General features: G+C 37.0%; 1 protein-coding gene across 2 annotated transcripts in view; it reads right to left on the bottom strand.

Moving 5' to 3' along the window:
- NUDT3 (nudix hydrolase 3) overlaps nt 1–20,025 on the bottom strand; it is a 92,054-nt gene that overhangs the window by 29,436 nt on the left and 42,593 nt on the right. For both annotated transcript variants that reach the window (XM_025043681.1, XM_006907358.3), the window contains exon 2: nt 14,636–14,746. In XM_025043681.1, the coding sequence (XP_024899449.1) occupies nt 14,636–14,746 (111 nt within the window). The remainder of the gene's footprint in view (nt 1–14,635; nt 14,747–20,025) is intronic.

The following is a 20,025-nucleotide window of genomic DNA, read 5'->3' as shown; positions in this document are numbered from 1 at the left end:
CTATAAAAATTAATTCCACTTAAAATCATAGGCCCTATATAGACAGGCACACTCCCCCTCAGGTTTCTTGAGGGTAAAGATCTTCTCATTCAGTTTTGCACCCAGGACTTTGCTGGTCACAGAGCCATAAACAGTTGATCGTCTTTCTTTCAGCTCTCATAAATCTCAGTGAAAGCATGTCATGGAGGAGTTCTTGGTTGAAGAGAATACTTACTCTTCCCTTCTTTAGCTGCTTCACTCTCCATTCTAAAAACCCACTTCAAAAGCCTAGCCCTTATTTTGAAACCAAAACTGCATCTGTTCTAGGGCCTGATATGGAGCTCTACCAAGTCTCTCAACTGACAGGATAGGCTGTTCATATGATATCCCCAGACTGCCCACTTATGCCCTGAAGTCATTCCTCAACCCCAAAAGGGAGTAAAGAGGAATGAAAACAAGCCAAATGAAATGAACAATTTAGTGGCATTCAAGGAATCTTCTAACAACTGCCACCTCATCTGAAGGACAGGACAGTAAAGTATAGAGAGATCTAAATGAGCAAGAATGGCAGGTAGATGGATGAAAAAGTATTTCATTTGGCACTGATGTAAATGTACCTGTTACTTACAGTATAAATACGTTAAACCTATCTTTGAAACTGTTAATCTCCCATCCTCAATAGCATTGCATTTCTTCACCAATAAAAAGCAATTACTATATAAACCATTAGGAAAAACCAGCAGGATGAAGTCTCTCTCCTCCAAATTCAATGTCTAAGACTGTGTCAATACCATGGAGGTTTAAGAAGAAAGAAGAGCAAGTACAAAGGCCCTGAGCAGGGAAAGGGCCTGGCTTTAGAGAAGCAGTAAGGTGGCTGGCTACCAGTATGGAGCACCATGAACAAGAGGGAGGAGAGTGAGAATGAGTCCCAAAGGGAGTGAGATTATAGGCCATTCTAAGGGTTTCATCTTAGAATGTGATCTAACTTGGTTTCTTTTAACAGGATCATTTTGCCTGTGATGTTGAAAATAGACTGAAATGGGTAAGAGTGCGGGGGGCGGGGGGGAGCAGAGGAATCAAAGTGAGAGGCAATGGTAACTTGGACCAAGGTTGTAGTGACAGAGATGGTGAGAAGTGGTTGGATTCTGGATATATGTATTCTGAAAATAGAGCCAACAAGATTGGCTGATAAACTAGATAATGAGTGTGTGAAAAAAAGAAATCAAGGGTAACTACTAGTTTTTTGAGTTAAGCAACTGAAAGCATGGAATTGCCATTCATGAGATGGGGAAGGCTGCTTGAAGAGCAGGTGTGGGAGAAGATAGTGGAATCCCAGGTTTAGTTTCATATATTTTAAGTCAGATGCTTATTGGGCATCCAAATTAGCAGCTTAAGGAGAGCTGTGGATGGGGATGAATGATGAGTCATCTATTCATCCATCTACCTACCTACCCAGTAACCCATCCACCCATCCACTGTATTTAAAGCCTTAAGCCTGGATTAGATCATTAAAGAGTAGAAGAGACACTGACAAAGAAAGAAAAGACAAATGAACTTGAGGACATTTAACCTTAAGGGAAGAATTAGCAAACACAATCAGATGTAAGAAAAAAAATTAGGAAAGTGTGGAGTCCTGGAAGCCTAGCAGAAAAAGTTATTCAAGATTTTTTTTCCAACAATATTCTGCTTCCAACCTTTGATTCTTCCAGCTGAGGCCTCGGATATCATGAACAAGCCATCCCTGCTGTACCCTGCCTGAATTCATGTCTCAGAGAAACTATGAGATAACAGGATTATTTTGGGTTTAGGTTTTGTTAGGCAGCAATAAATAACTGATACCATTTCTAAACTCATAACTGTCAGCATCACCAACATAAATAAATCCGACAGCAATATTTTTTAGTTCTCAGGCTGATTAGCACATCTGACAATTCTTCATGGATTACTTCTACTCATACTCCTTGATAGAGTAATCTGGACATCTGGAAACATAGTAAACTGTCTCAGATGATCTCCACATGAACCCGTCCCTTTCCCAACTACCTTATCATCACCAATCATTTTAATTTAAATTTTAAAAAATAAAAATTCTAATAGCAAGATCAGATTTCAAAGCTAAAAATAAGCTTGCATCAAAAGCAAAAACAAAAACCTAACTGAAGCTGTGTCATCTGCCCCAGAGAGGCTCTTCTTTCATTTTTTTGCAGCCAAGGCAAAGACAATACAGAACAGAATTTCAGCAATTCTAATTTTAACCTTTCCGAGAGCAAATATATCCCTTTAGAATTCCTTGGGCAATTGGGGCTATACTGTTAAGAACTTTAAATACTAACTTTTACAACTACTTGATGGATTCCCATTTCTGCCCAGACTCTGGAAAAAATGATGGAGTTGTGGAAAAAAAAAAAAAACGAAAACATTGAGATAAAGCAAAATTTCCCATGGGCTTTCTTCTAGTATCACTTCCATCTCCAGAGGTAATCACTCTTCTCAGTTTCGTGTTTTTCTTTCCAGACTCCATTCTAAACATTTACATATAAATGAACATATATAAATATGTTTCAGGACATTTTATACAAATCGATCATAGTTGCCATTTCATTTAACTAAATGTTTTAGAGGATTCTCCATATTGGGATTTATAGATTTCCTTTATTATTTTTAAACTGCTGGATGATAATAGGTAATATGACTGTGCCATAATTGATGCAATCATTCTCTTATGGATGGACACTTAGATTGTTTCCAATTTCTGCTATTACACATAAAGCTGTGATGAACCACTTATAAATGCTTCTTTGTAACCATGAATAAGCATTTTACAGAAACTTAGAAATAAAAATGCTGGGCAAAATACAAATCAAGAAGCACAGAAAGTTACAAGGTTTGGTCCAGGTCTCAAGCCTATGGTGAGAACAGGGCTGGGATAATAAAAAATGACAGCAAAGATTAAAGTCAGAAAACCTCTGCCACCTCCTCTTCTCTATTTTATATTTTTTACGAACCTCTCAGTTCACTTTCATATCTGATATTTGAGAATACTGTTGAGAAGCCTACAGTCAAGTAAGAAGGCTGACAGTTAAAAACAGCAGGAAATACACCAAAATGTTACTAGTAGGAAATATGAAAATTTTAACTTTGTTCTTTTTACTTTTTTTTTCAAAATGTCCACATTGAATAAAAATATATAGTAAAAACATACTTGGAACTTACATTACAATGGTATGGTGGAAAAAACACTTACATATTAGCCTGGAAAGTCATTAAAGCATCCATAAAACGTGACTGAGTTGAAAACTTACAGGAGGTGTGCCCAAGTATAAGAGGATAGGGCAAGCTTTCTAGCTGGAGGCAACCGCATATATTATATTGGATATGCGGAATGTCCTGAATGGAAAGCAGGTGGAATGATGTGTACAGTGTCCAAGAGCGTATATTCATTTTTAAGGCTCTTAATACAGGCTGCCTTCTTCATCATCATCAATAAAATTAGTTTTTTTAAATTTTAGCTAATTTGATAGGAGCAAGATATCAGCTTATTTTAATTGGCATTTATCTGATGACTAGTGAGATAATTTTTTTTTTTTTACTTATCATTTCCTTTCCGCTTAGAAGTAGAAAAGCCCAGAGAAGAACAACCATCACTGTCTTTCCCTCTCCGTCCATGAGTTTGCAAGTCACTGAGCAGTGATACAGTGGGTACATTCTCATCAATGTACATAGGTCCTAGAAACTCAACTGTATACTTACTTACTCCTCTGTCAGGCTATCAAAGCTCCCTACCATCCTGATGTACTTGTTCTTGTACATGACCTGTTCTTTCTCTCTACACCATCTGCCATGTTCATGAAACTAGCCCCAACCCTAACAGCCTACAGCAGGAACTTGACAAGTAAGTTACCAATTAAGCATGAGTAACTAAGCAACTAGAATCTGGGGGACAAAAGAAACTCGCAGATCATCCAAAGTAGTTTTTCCACAAGCATGACCATTCCACAAGACACTATGGAAATATATGAGAGTGTTTCGAGTTGTGATGATGATTGGAGAGAATGACTGGCACTTAGTAGGAAGGGATTATCCTGCAATAGGAAGAATGGTCTCATCCAAGGACTGTTTGCATGACTTTTCAAAATCCTGCCACACATTTATGTGGGTGGAAAACCTGGTTTTGACTATCTGAGCCCAGAACTCAATTCTTTTCTAGTCTATGAATGTTAATACAGGAGATTATTTTTATAAAAACAAAATAAATACGTACATATAAAAAGTATAAAAATATATTTAGAGAAATATATAAATTTATTATAGAAAGGAGGTGTCAAGCCTGACAAGGCTGAGAACCACTCTGATCTAAGCAATCATTTACAAATGTAGAGGAGAGGAAAATAATGATTACTTATGCATACAAGAGCCCACCACATAATGCCAACATTCTCATCAATTTCCATTATAAAGTACACCTACAGGCCAAAGCAACACAAAACCCTCCTACCAAGTTCTTAGGCTGTATTTCCTACTTTGTTTTACTATTTCTATGCCTGAAAGGGACCCCCAAACAAGGTAAAGAAGGGGTATATTAGGTACACTGTACCTAATGTAAATCAAACTATAATCCAGGTTTACAAAAAAAGTGATAGCCTCGTGCTGATGCCAATTTAATACTGTCTTGTCACTTACCACTAACTCGAACTAACTCAGATCCAATACCTAGATAATTCAAATTAGCACCAATGTCTATTCAATTCTATCCCAACCAGTACCCCTCTCTAAAATCAACAAGTTCACATTAAATAGCTTAGAATACATTCTCAGGCTCTATAATGCTTCTCTTGATAATATCAATAATGCAAATAATGTTATTGAAAACCAGCATCTTAAAAGAAAAGAGATACAAATGTAAAAAAAGTTGAGATAAAACCTTTTAATGTTATATTTGAAATGGAAAAGTAACATGAAATCACAATTTTTCTTTTTAAGTATGCTTTCTATTGCTGTTCACTCAAACAGCCTAGGAATAATCATATCCCAGTAGCAGTGAGCACACTAACACCCTAACCTTGGTGTCTAAATAACGTCCTCCACTAAGAAGGAACTCTGGAGATATACCTGAAAATAGGTCGGGGATAGGGAAATTCAAGGTGAGCCTGGAATATCTTATTGCATTACAAGCACGGAAATAAACAATGAAAACGTCATGCCAAAAGCACACTGGAGGCTGCTTACAAGCATGCACACTGGCCAAATTTGAGACAATTAAAATGAAGAGAATAAAGTCTGTAACTGATTACAATACACTGGGAAAAAATCAAAATCCATGAGTCCAGAGGGGTATTTAAAATAAGAAAGGGAGGGGATGGAGGGAGAGATGGGTGGAGAGAATGTGGGTGCACACATGTGTGAGCAAGAGGGGAGAAAAAAGAGACCTTTTCTTTACAGAAGACTCAGCTAATAAGGTTAGAAAATCACTGTTCTGAAGTCTCTAGTGTAATATCTGGTTTAGCAAGGATCATCAGTAGATGCTAAACTATTAGTTGAACGATTGTTGGGAGACAGGATATTCACAGTGCAGAAGAGTTGCTCAATAGATAACTTACCGATTTGCTGCATAGGGAGAAATGTATTTCTATAATGGAGAGCTCTGTCAGTTGTTATCTGATCAAATATTTTATCACTAATGAATGGTAAGGCAACCTGACATATGCCTCCCAATGTTAAGTATTAGGAAGCACAGGGCATCATCTATGAACAACCTGTCAAAAAATGTCCACCCTAAATCTAATCGAGCCTTGACCTGTGCTGTTCAATATGGTGGCCGTTTTCCATGTGCAGCTACTGAGCACTTAATATGTGGCTAGAGTGACTGAAGAACTAAATTTAAATTTTGTTTAATTTTAATTATTTTAAATGGCCATTATGGCTAGTGGCTACCATACTGGACGGTGCAGCTATGGAACATTTCCATCACTTCAGAAAGTTCTACTGGACAGCAGCACTGTTCTAGACGAAGTTGCTGGAAATACAAGGGATAAGGAAACAAGTTAAAGGAGGTCAAGAAGACACAATCAAACAAACTCAGAATGTGAGACACTCTATTAGACAATTAACCTGGATTCTCTTAAAAAGTCAGTATCATGGGGAGTGGGAATATAGAAAGGCTGAGATTATGCTTCTATGAGAAAATAGCTTGTAAAGACAGTACCAATTGTAATGTGTGAATCTTGATTACACTGTGATGAGGAAACAAACAGATATAAACAGACATTTCATCATAATTGGGGATATTTGAATGATATGGAATTATGAATTTTCTTAGGCATGACATAGTATGGGATTATCTAGGGAACTGGCCAAAGAGATGCATGCTAAAGAACAGAATTTAGAGATGATGTGTTTATTTTACTATTTTAAAATATTTCTTACATGTTTGAAAATTTTCATGATGAAAAAGTTGAGGAAAAAATAATCAGCCGTGGAATTATGTCAATAAACTGTCATTTTTGTGCTTTCCGGCTACTTTTATAATCAGAAAAAGGTGAGCTATAGTAGTCAGCACTCAATCAAGTAATCAGGTTAGCTAAACTATGTGCTAGGAGGAAAACTCAAAAGCTCTCAGAATAAGAGCTCTCTCTGTTCAGATGATATTGTTTCTATTTTTAAGGTTAAAAATTTTACGAACGACTCTAATGGAAATACCTAGTCAAAAGCACCTATATATTTAAACTAAAATGGTCACTAAAACAAATGTGCAATGACATTTTGAATACCACTTTTTATAAAGCCAAGAGTATCTTAAGTATTTTTTACAAATGCCAAAATGACAGCCACCAAGAATTCTCAATTTAATGCTGACTCTAGAAGTAATCATGGAAGTAATCCAGGAGCAGCCATTTACCATTTTATAACAGCGTGGAGCAGAGGTGCCCTCCTCTGAAAGAAAAGGCCTCCTAGCTCTGGGGTCAGAGTTGAATTACACTCTTGGCCATGTGAGCACAGAGCAAAAACTGAGCACAGGGATTATCACAGCGCCTCCTCAGGCAGGCCCTTCACAGGAGACAGTGTCTTTGCCAAGGTCTCCTTTCATCCCTGAACTGTAACTGAGAGGAAAGGCTCTTTCTAAGTTCTCAGCTGCCAGAAACAAGAGATTCAATACGGATTTACTTAAGAGCCTTTGCCAGAGATCTGCAGGATTCATTCTGTCCTCTAACATAAAATGGCCTCGCACCAGCTTCCAGGCTAAGACCTGGCATATTTTCTCTGTTCATTTTATATATTCAAAATAATTTTTCCTAAGGAAAAGCTCCTAACTTCTTTTGCTATATTTTTGTGTACATGCTTTCCTAGGCGAACAGCATAAAGATGCTTTCACACACAGAAATACGTACGCCCATGGTAGGTGAACAAAGACCTTCCTGAAATTTTTATTTATTGAACCACATTTCCCATTAATTTATTTAAAAAGAATAAATTATCAGAATAAGATCATTACATGTGTATTGAGACATGGTAATTTTTACATTTTATAATGCTGTCACTGAAGGAGCTAAAACTATCTGTCTTCTTACCAAGTAGAAATAAAGATATGGTAGTATTTACGAAAACACAATTTGTCTTAGGGAAAGTGGCATCTACCATATTGTTGCACTTCACAGTTTCCTCCTCAAGATCTTGAATATATTTGGCACATAAATAAATATTCATGCTTATTTCCTGCCCAACTTTTTATTTTGAAAAATTTCAAACACATAGAAAATTTTTCTATTTTTGTACATATTTTTAAGATGAATCTATAGGTGCATATAGCCATACATGTGCATTATTACTAACAGTTCGTATTTGTGGGACTTAAAATTCTTTAAAAATTAAATAATGGAAATTCAGAGAACACTATCTAAATGAAGCCTGCTTTTCAACAAACAAACGGGGTTGATTTGTGATCTTTTTTGATTTACAGTAACTTACATCTGAATATATCTTCTCTTCTTGATATTTCCATTAAACAATAAAACATTTGCAAGGTTAAAAACTTTTATTCACTGTCATTTATCGTTTAGGAGACTAAAACAATAAAATTATATTCTTCTAAGAAGTCAGAACTTAGTTTACAGTTTAAAATAAAGTAAAAATCTGGAACACAATTCATTCACCTAATAAAGAACATATCTTTTGGCTGTTTTTCATTCTGAGTCTTTTAGTACTACTACTATTGTTGTTTCTTTTAATCTATATGCATATATTATTTTGATTAACAAACTTTGTAAAATTAGTTGCCTACATTAAAAGATTAGGAGATCTCACATGTGAATCCAGCATTCAAGTTTCTCTTGAAACATGAGAGCCACAGTGGGTCTTAACTGCCACATGACAACTACTGGCTGGCCCTAACCAGGGACCAACTCCTGACTAGGGCAGGTTCTCCTCACTCTGTCAGATATATACTCACTGTCAACTGCCTATCCCCTTCCCTACAAGCGTATGAGCTGGAGACTCCTGGTCTACATTACTTCCCCCTGTTTTACTTACGTTGAAATTATTGAAAATATCTTTACTATATTATGATATTCATTTTATGATTAAAGTTCTGGATTTTTAAAAAATTATGTTACTTTTCTAATTCTGTGATACCCTATCCTGACCTTCCATTCACAACTGTTAAGACTGGGCTAAAAAGAAAAGGTGAAAATACAACACAGTCATACAGAGGTTTAATTTTTTTCTCCATTTCAAATAGAGTCAAACACTTATGAGCTAAAATAGAAAAAAATTGACAAAATACTATCTTGAATTATTCTTGAGGCCTTTTAAATGTTCTACCTGTGTATAACAAGAGACATGAAAAATGGTTTCCCTATTAGAGACAGTTCTGAGACACCCTGTGGAGACGTCTGGTCGCTATGATACATATATAATAGAGTACAACCACTTTTTGCAGAAACAGGGAACACACAGTACAAGAACTGGAATAAAAAGATACAGATTTTTCAAAATAAAGTTCACTATGGCATTTTCCATGTTCTTATCTGAAAATACAAATGAGATCAAGAAGGGTTACAATAAATTCTTGATAGGCTAACCTAAGTAAGGCTAGAGATAGTTACAAAGCTCTGAACTCTTGAGGAAACTATAATCCTTGATAATATATTAAGGCATGCAGACATTCAAAAAAACTTTCTTAAATGAAGGTGAATTAAGTCAAACATGCTATGTAATTTTAACTTTGTGTATGGTGTATCAATAATTGAGGGAGGGAATCAAGGTACAGGGAAATCTACTAACCTAATTTTCAAGATGGTGGGTTTATGCGGCAACGCAACAAGTGGTAAGAGCCAGAAGAGTAGCAGAGAAGTGTGATATACTGGGACACAAGTGAGGAAGTCAGAGAATAAGCTACATTTTTTTTTAAAGCTAGGCCTATGTCACAGGTTAATTATCAGGCTACCTATTTTATAGTTTATTTGCTAGAAATTGTTCTGTGGATATGGGCCTTGCCCAGACATGAAGCAGCAGATAAAAGGAACTGGCATTTGGCCACACATTCTCAATAATCATCACTGACTACATTTCTCTAATGTAGGCAGAAGATATCCAACTTTGTAACCCTTGAAGAGAAGCAATGAAGGTACAAACATAATTTTCTCCTTCTGTTTCTGTTTTCAGATGTCCTGTATCTTTGTAATAATGCTCTTGATTTCGCTGAGGTAAGATCAGGGAAAAGAAATGGTAATGTAACAGATGAACAGAAGACAGAACGGCTTCAGATCCAGCTTCTCTTTTTTTCCTGTCAGGCAAGTTTTACTTTTCCCATTGAATAAGTAAGAATAGCTCTGAAAACCACACAAAGAAGTGCTTTTCTTTTTTATTACAGAGAGTGTCACATGGTTGGCTCACGCAAGCCTTTGTTGCCCTGGACTACAGATGCTGTTACCAAGGCCCCTGCCTGGCCCTGGGAGAAAGTCTCCTCCCTCTAACCCTTTGAGGGCCACTATAACAGGATTCTGACTATAAGCAACTAAAAAATGGAGGCCAGTTTATAAAAGAGAATATTTTATCCCTTTAAATGTAACTGCAGATGTTTCAAGTGCTACAGATTTATCTGTTTCTGAAATTCAGCCACTATGCTGAAATTTTTAAGCTGGGTTGAACAAAGTTTCAGAAGAGGCTGAGTTTAATGGTACCTAGGCCTGACAATGCCATGATGAACTACTTAATAATCTCATTCCATTCATTTGGGTGGAACATTTGGGTGAACATTTTTTCAAGAAGCATAGCATGAGCAGTGTGGGTGTTGTGACTAGATATTGTGGATTCAAATCTTACCTTGAGTACTTGAACACATTTAGCTGGGCACAATTTGTTTGGACAAATTATTTAATATCACGGAACTCAGTTTTTCTCTTTCCTGTAAAATGTAGATAATAATAGTTCCTATCTCATAGGATCTGGCAAGGATTCAATGAGGCAACATATGTAAAATGCTTAGAACAGAGCTTGGCACATAGTAAGTGTACAAGCGGTGATACCTACTTTTTCTACACAGTTACACACATTTTGTCTCCATTAAATGGTTTCATATCGCATACACCATTTCATAACCTGCTTTCACCACTTAGGAATGGGGTGAAAATAACTTCCTGTGTTAGTAAATATCTTTTTACTACATAAACAGGACCCTTGTAAAGCTGCAACAGGCAGTATATAAGCACAGATTGCTATGCTTTTGTAGCACATGAACTTGCCACTCTCAGCACAGCTAAAGGAATAAGAAATTATCAACTGATGCAAAGGTAAAGTAGAAATCTTCAAAATTGTCAGAAGCTAATGATGGGCCAGGCAGCTCTTCCTAAAGGTTGTAAGTAGGAAAAACCAAACAGATTCTCTCTCTTGGGAAGGCTGAATGTGTGATACGCAGAGTCAACAGATAGATGAGTGGCACACAATGGAGGAAAAAATGCAAAACAAAAAGTGGTTAAGCAGAAGCTAGGAAGTTGAGAAGAGATCAGAAAGGCAGCTCCTCCACAGTGGAAGGGAGGGGCTAGGCTACTGGTGCAGTGACCAGGCTACACTGCATTCCCACTCTTGTTCACCCGCTTTGAGCAAGGCCTCCCTGTGTACTGTGACCCAATTTTCATTTCCAGACAGCCTGGCTGGGCAGCTGCTGTGATACTGCCATATTCTTCCTCATGTAACTGAGAGACCTGTAGGTATGTTTACTCCTAATAACTTGAAAGGGCCTATCTCACCTGCACTTATGTGGCTGCTCTAGTGGTCACATCAATAACTGTAAAACAAAAAACAGTATTTTCTTAAGCACTGGGGATTCAACAGGGAGCAAGAATGAATGGTGCCTGATGACACAGAGTGTAAAGTCTAGCACAGAAGACAAACAAGCAGTATTAATAAAAGATGCTAAATATCATGATGCTAGAAGTACAGACTGCAATAGAAACACAAAAGAAAACAAATCTATAGGGAATCACAAAGACTTCATGAAAGTAACCTTTAGATTGAGGCACAAAGTTAGCCAGGTGTGCCAGATACTGCAGACTGCTCACTCAATGCCCATTCCCACCTACGTGGACTCCACGGCCACCAGCCTTGTGAAGTAAGAATCTCAACAGAATAACTGTGACTGGATTAGCATTTCCCATCAGGCCACCCAAGGGTCTTGGTCTCATTTAACAGGAAGGGTTGGTTTCTTTGGTGGGTAAGCATTTTTCAACACTGGAAATATTTAGAATGAAACATAGAAATGTGTAAGAGAATCAAGCATAGTATAAATATTTCAATGTTAAGGAGAGCAGACAGATTTTGTAATGTTTAAAAGAATGTGTCCTATTAAACTGTAACCTCAATTTTGAAAGTATAATTAAATAATTTATTTCTCATATGATTTTAAGTTGAAAATCCTAAGTTTAAATATACAATATATATTTAAAGAATCTAAGACTGACCTTATTTGTAAATTTAATATGTGAGATTCACAGGACTTTCTGTTAAAGAGTTTCATAGGGTTTTTCTTTAAGTCAGACAACTGAAATTCTCTAAAAAGCAATCAAATTATGAAATTTATAAATGCAATCTGAAACATCTGAAAGTCTTCAATTAACTGGTCTGGGTATTATCCAAAGGCCCCTTAAAGGTGACTAGTAAAATCTCCTATGCTTATAGAGCAATCAAATCTGTAAGAATTATGAAAGAATTAAGTTTTTGAATGCACACTAAAAAAGTCATAACATTAAGAAAACTAAACAAACACCTGAATAGTGATTTCTGCTTACAAAAGCTACCCTTCTAAGGCAATAAAACACATCAGCCTATATTCTCTCTGATTCCAAGTCTTATTCTCTGCTGATGGACAGGATTTGGAAAAGCCACACCCTCCATTTTATTTTGATGGAAGACATTGAAATGTTTGTTTTCTGTAATGTCACATTTCTCTAATTTTTATTGTTTGTACAAACATTTTTTGATACCTTATTCTAAAGTTCCAATCAGTCCACAGACATTTCTTTATCCTCTCAACAATGCTGGAATAAAGTACAGGGTATGAGATGACTCTCCTTGAAAACTGCACTCAAAGTCAGGCAGGGTTCTTCAGGGTTCAGAATGGCAGACTGAGTTTAATTTGAAGCTCAAGTTTCCCTTCAAGACAGGAGGTAGGTAAGATACTGAACATATGATGAGCAAAGTTTAATTATGTGTGCTACATCATTCACTTTCTCATGTCATAAGCACTTTATTCCTACTTCACTCTATTCTCCCTTTTACCTACCAAAAGATAATGATGTGTAATTTCCAGGAAACAAAAGAGTAAGCAATGTGCCCTATATCTTTTCTTACTTCTTTGCTGCATTTTTTATGGCAATCATCTAGTTTTCTACATCTTAGCTGCACTTGTATAACCCAGAAAGAATTCAACTGTAATACTCAAAAACAAAACAAGAATAGTAACAACTAATATAAGCTTTCCCAAGACACGGCCAGATCCAAATGTCCTCTACAAAGGTAGATGTGTCAGAGGTTTGCCTCCGCCCAACTCCTAAAACCAAGCAGCAAGTTTTGCCAAAGGTCTGTGAACTTTTTCCTTTCTCTTTATTCCAGGTCTTCCAGAACCATCACTTTATTTCAATAACCTGTATGAATCCACTGTATGAATCCACAACTGCCATAGTAGGTAACTCTGTCAAACACCACTTTTTGCCTTAGGTGCCTTAGAACCTATATGAATCCACAACTGCCATGGTAGGTAACTCTTTCAAACACCACTTTTTGCCTCAGGTGCCTTAGAACCTATAGGAGCCAATTGGATTTAAATCAAAAGGATGCAGTTTAGGTCCATCAACTGGCTCTATCACACTTATTTGAATAGTCAAATCTTTGGGATCTTCCAGAAAGAATGCTACGAATTTCCATTTGGGGCATTTCTTTAGGACTTTTATTGTTCCATCCACTGTTCCATCTGTTGCAGAAGCATGTATGAATCACTTTCTGTTCATCTAAGCTGTGTACTAGGCACAGGAAAGGAGGATTTAAAATAGGAAACATAATCTTTATCCTCAGAGATTATGATCCAGTTATGGATACCAAATGTATGATAAAATGAATGTGACACAAGCCAATGTAAGTCTGTAGGAGTTGAGAGCAAGAAAAGAATTCCTTGAGTATTCTGAGGGTAAGATTAGTCTAAGAGGACTTCAGCAAGGGCTGGACCCAAAAGAAATGTAGAATTTAGACTTGTTCTAAGCGCTATTTTATATGTTCTTAGAATCAGTCTTAAATCCCCTCTGGAACAAGGAAATAGACCTAAAAACACTATCCATGTGGCAAGGGCAAGTAAATGGGGATGATAAAACTTACACTATTGATTAAGAGTCTCAAATGAGATGATAACATAAGCAGAGCAGAGCATGGTATCACCACAGGAGGCTATGGAGAAACAGTAGCTCCTTCCTCCTGGTTTTGAATTGTAATCTCTTTCTCCATTTTCCCAACCAAACTGTAAGTTCTTGAAGTAAGGGAACTAAGGGTCTAAGACTACTCATTCTAGACTATCTACTAAGATATACTGGGCATGGACCAGAAACTCAACACATGTATGTTGACTATCATGTGATTAAATTTAAAAAAAAACAAACAAACAAAAAACAAAAAAACTTACCTCTCGAGCTATACCATTAACAGCTTCTGCCTAATGAAACTGTGCTTTAGTAACTCTTTGATGGGCAGGTCCCAGGAATCATAGGTGAACATGGGCTGCCTCCTCCTTATCCAAAGTTAATGAGAATGAGCCATTTATACCAATACTGCCTGTTCTTATTTCTCAGAACTGATGAACTATCTCCTTCTTGATCTTCTGCCATGGGTAAGAGAGGCAATGTTGGAAGAGATCTATGGGAAATCACTAGGGGCTGTCTGGTGTAATTAGATACAGTCACTACGATGAGCCCTCTCCCTACATAGAGTGGTGCTTGAGAAACATTATCATGTCACGGCCTGATCACCCCTTTAATCAAGGAGGTACATGGTAACTGTTAAATGCCTTCTTTCTATGACTATGAGTATGTTATTCAGTGAGTGGTGATAAATTAAAGAACTACGCAGATATGACAAGTTCACGATTACAGGGTACAGCAGTGATCTTTTTCTCAGTGTGTACCTCCTCACAGACTTCACGGACTGCTGCCACACTTGGCTCCTCCTCTGGCTCCATTCCTCCTCCAGGGACAATCCATCGGTCGGGATGGCGACTACTGCTCACAAGTAGCACCTGAAAGTCACAGAGGTCACATGAATGGTTAAAAAATGAAAAATATACGTTCATAGAAATTCAGTGTTTAAACATCACATAAGTAAAAGTACCTAAACACCCCTTTGTTTATAACTCTCTAAATCACATCTTGTAAGGCAGTTTTTGTTTCTGTTTGAAAAAGTAAACAATCTGCCTAGTAAAAGTAGAAGGGCATCTAAACCAGTAGCCATTACCTCTACTTTCCCCTCAGACTCTCAGTCACATGTCCTATCTATTCTCTCCCTCATTCTTTTCTCTAAAGCCCTTTGAATATGGAGCAGACAAAAAACAAACAAACACAACATTGTCTATGATGAGCTTGTGAGCACTGTTGTTAAGTTAAGGACTGGCCAGAAGTGAAGAGGTCCTTAGCCCTGGCTGGCACCATAGTTCCATCGCTTTCTCTTCAAGCTCTTATTTCTGTGTGTCTTAGTTCCTGCTCCATCATAGGGCCACAGGCCAATACAATGTACCACCCTAAGCTCTAAGTGTGCACTGAGAACCTGATTCTCTTATCTACATGAGAAGTAGAAAAAATTCTTTTCATCATACTTTCAGTTGAGATAAAATTGGATTTTTTTTTTACTAGGAAATTTTAATAAGAAATAAAAAGCAAAGCAAACAAACATACAAAATACTGATATAGTTTACTAATTCAAACTTAACCAGCATTCTAGTCATGGCTGAAATAAAATCTAGAATTTCCCTAGTCTGTCTTCCTTTTTAGGACAGCTGATGCTAAACAGCTGGACTCCTCACTGGGGGGGGGTAAAGTTGAGTTGGCATTATTTCCAAAATTAAAGGAATCCTCAACTGCTCCCTAAACCATTAATTTCTGATGATGTCTTTTAAGCCTCCATCCTTATTCTAAACCATATTCCTTACCTTATCCTCCACCCCTCCTCCATCACCTAGCACTTAACTTCTACTTTGCAGTCCTTCTTGTTCCTTGAAAATATTACTTCCTCTCTAGCCCTACAGATTCTACCACTGACTTCTGGTTATCTACCTTCCAGTCATCTCTTCTCTCTCCCTTGAGGTCTATGCAACTGTGAGCCCTTGGAAATTCTACCCTTTTCTTCCTGTCATCATAGAGACTCATGATGCTCCTCTATAAAATCTGTGATCTGCAAGCCCAGAGGGGACTAGATTTACAAGAAGGAAATCCATGAATCCATATATAATCACCAATATACAGCCCGTGGACTGAGAAACTATGTTATACTTGCAAGTACTATTTTTAAATGTATTAAGTTTTGCTTTAATACAATGCAGAATAATTTAAAATAATGTAAAATCCATGGTAGCTTTTGTTTGGTATGTAAATATGCTTAATCGAGGGATATTAAAACTACAATGCGGAGGTTTCATGAGATATTGCTTTTAAATATGAGTCCTCACTGGACTCCTACTTCATACCATACACAAAAATTAACGCAAAATGGACCAACAACTTAAATGTAAGAGCTAAAATCATAAAACAGGTAAATTTTCATGACCTTGGATTTGGCAAGATATGCCAATTCTTAGACATCACACCAAAAACCTGAGCAGCAAATGAAAATATAAATTGGACGTCATAGAAATTAAAAACTTATGTGCATCAAAGGACATTATCAAGAACGTAAAAAGACAACCTACAAAGTGGGAGAAAATGTTTGTAAATCATCTCTCTGATAAGAGTCTGGTATCCAAAATATATAAAGAACTCTTGCAACTCAATAACAAAAAGACAAACATCCCTTCACCAAAGAAAACATACAAATAAACAAAAGGCCCATGAAAAAATGCAACATCATTGGTTACTAGAGAAGTACAAGGTAAAACTACCATGAGATACCATGTTACACTGATTAGAATGGCTATAATTTTAAAAATAACAAGTACTGATAGGATGTAGAGAAATTGGAACCCCCATACATTGCTGGTAGGAATGTAAAATAGTTCAAGCACTGTGGAAAAGAGTTTGGTGGTTTCTCAAAAAGTTAAACATAAAATTACCATGTTATCTATCAATTCTACTCCCAGGTATATACTCCAAAGAACTGAAAAAAGGTACTCAAACACTTACATACAAATGTTAAGGCAACATTATTCACAACAGCCAAAAAGTAGAAATAATTCAAATGTCCATCAATGGATGAGAGGATAAACAAAATGTGACATATACATACATGGAATAGTACTTGGTCATAAAAAAAAATGATGTATTGATTTATGCTACATGAAGGGTGAACTTTGAAAACATTATGCTAAGTAAAAGCCAGACTCAAAAAGTCACACATAATGTATGGTTCCATTTATATGAAAGATGCAGAATAGGTAAATCCACAGAGACAGAAAGATTGGTGGTTGCCAGGAACTGGGAGAAGGAAAGAATGAGAGTAACTACTTAACAGATACAGGGTTTTATTTTGGAATGATAAGCGTTTTGAAACTAAATAAAAGTGGTGGTTGCTAAATGCCACTGACTTGTTCACTTTAAAATAATGTTAATGTTATATGAACTTCATCGCAATAAAATAAAACTAGTTTTAAGATCACAGTAATTTTTTTTTTAAAGCTAAAGGAGTCTTTTTTCTTCAGAGTCTACACTCCAGGAGAGTGATCTTCCAGAATGTTACCCTTAGTTTTATAATATTAAATCATAAAGCTAAAATAATACACTATTTCCATAAAAAAGGAGATCAATGCCATACCCATTCTCCTTTAAAACTGTAGCCAATGGCACATTAAAAAAATTCCTTATCAAAAGAAAAATAAACCCAAATATAATCATGTTTGTTAATTCAAGTTAAAAAGCTGAAAAAAAAAAAGGTCCTCCAAAAACAACTCTAGACAATGGCATTAAGTCATTATCTAATCTGCAAGGAAGATTCAAGAAGAAAGGAGTAGAAAAGGGGGTTAATCTTTCACCGATTCGTTATATAAGTAACATGTAGTCTTTCTTCCTAGAGTTCTCCCACTTCCTGGCAGCCCAAAGTGTTTTTAACCAGCCACTGTAAACCTAAGCATTTACTTCAAAGGCTGATTAGGGCCATCCAATCAGGTCATAGAAAGATCTTTACAGGGACATTTCAGAGCTAAAGCAAAGGAAATCGCTAACATAAGGTATAATTCAATTTCTAAATTTCAATCAATGTGAAATATTAATTAGTAAATCTAGCAAGTGTTACTGCTTTGCACATTCAAATCATGACTATGAGGTAAGACCATATATAAAACTGAGGCTGGAGAAAGCAAGTCTCATTACTTTGTAGTCACACTTCAAAGCAGACACTATTACCAGTAAATAGTTCTCTTCAGTATGTTTCCTTGACAACCCATCAACAATTTACTAGGGGGGAAAAATATATTCCTTACTTTAGCCAGAGGCTTTAACCCCTTCTCTACCTTACAGAACAGTAAGTGGTATTCTGGTCACTAAATTTTTATTCTGATGCTTCATTTTTAAATATAAAATGATCTGAAAAAAAATTAAATGGCAAAGCTCCTAAATGATTTTGAAAATGACACACTAAGGAAAAAAAAGTTTGTCATTTATTCAACAAACATTCATTAAGCATTATCATGAGCCAGAAATTAAAACCTCTGCAATTGACGCAGATCAAGGTGGTGAACTGGCTGACCAGGTATCAGATCTTTTATGAAGCTCTCGTCATCGAGACAGGTGATACTGGTGCATGCAGAGATGGATAAATGTACCCACAGAACACGCCCACCCGTATATGAACTCTTGGATTCATGATACAGGTAGTCCTGCTGACACAACTTGTTATCCACACTGACACAGAAGAAAATCATTATAATTATTGGGGACAGGTGTGAGTGAAAGAATAAAGAAATGTGTGGGAATGATAAACCTAATGGGAGATGATTTACATAAAGGACTTTAACTGGCGCAGTAATGTTTTATTTCTTAGTTTTTAAAAAATTGCTTTAACATTACTTAATGCAAATTTTCAAAAGAATATTTTAAAAAGCCACTGAAAGAAATTAAGTGGAGAAAGAAAGGAAAAAAAGAGTAATAACAGAGTAAGGAGTGCTTTGGTTGAGGTATTCAATGACACTGAAAGAGACACCTAACCCAAGCTGGGGAGGCAGTAGAAGGATGGTAAGGGAAGGTTTCTTAAAGAAAGTGACTTGAGTTGAATCCAAGCTCAAGAAGAACATTTATTAAAAAAAAAAACACCTTATCAGAAAAGCCTATTGTGTGATCATGTGCTGTGGACATAAAAGCAAAGCAGACACAACCTCAGCTCTTGAGAAATTAAAAGTCCAGTGGATGAAACCAACAAGAATTCAGGTGACTAAATATATTTCAGTGACTCTGCCAGAGACCACAATGCTCACTAGGTATTTCATGTTCTTGCCTACAGTATCCAGCCCCCTTTTCTGTTAGATGGGGCTATTAGACTAGTTCTGGCAAATGACATATGAGCAAGAGACATGTGTCGCTTCTGGGCTGAGGCAGGGAGAAGCACATCCAGTCTCTCTCTTCCTCTGTCACAGTGTCCAAGGACATGGTGAGTTCCAGTTGGTATAGCTATAAACCTGAGTCCCTGAATGGAAGACAGTTCCTATGTGGAGCTGAGCTTCTGAAAACTCATGACTGACAGCTATAATAACAAGAAATGAACTCTTGTGTTAAAACAATGAGATTTGGGAGTAAATCTGTTTCTGCAGCATAACCCAGTCTATCCTGATTAACACTGTGAGAGGTCAATGAAATGTCTAAGGATCTGTTCTGCTGACTGCCTTAAACCCAATTCCCTAAGCATACAGCTTGACCCATATAAATTGCCAATAAATGTTTGATGAGTAAATGAAAGAATGGACCAGACTGAATGAAAAACTGCTTTTAAAAAGGAATGCAGGGATGGCTCCATAGTGTAGTGGTTAGCACGTCTGCTTTACATGCAGAAGGTCCTGGGTTTGCGCCCCAGGTGGAGCCACGGACCATACCCTGGGTGCGCCAGGCCTGGGGTGCACCTGGCCCCCTGGGTGCACCAGGCCCTGGGTGCATGCCGCAAGCACATGGAAGGAGACGCCCACACCTTCAGAGATCCAGTTCTTAAGGGGAGACAGCAACATCCGTAGGTCAAGGGTAGAAGTGTGTGTGTGTGTATGTGGTGGGGAGGTTAAAGCAGGGGTGGGGGGTGCGAAGAACGCAGAAAGCATGTAGACTGGGTTACTTAGGGAAGTTGAAAAAAGGGAGGAGTCCAATTATAAAGAGTTTAGTTTGCAACCTGAAGGCA

This window comes from Pteropus alecto, unplaced genomic scaffold, assembly GCF_000325575.1.
Source record: "Pteropus alecto unplaced genomic scaffold, ASM32557v1 scaffold202, whole genome shotgun sequence".
Taxonomy (NCBI): domain Eukaryota; kingdom Metazoa; phylum Chordata; class Mammalia; order Chiroptera; family Pteropodidae; genus Pteropus; species Pteropus alecto.
The sequence above is the reverse complement of the archived record's forward strand: the minus strand, read 5'-3'. Positions and strand labels throughout refer to the sequence as shown.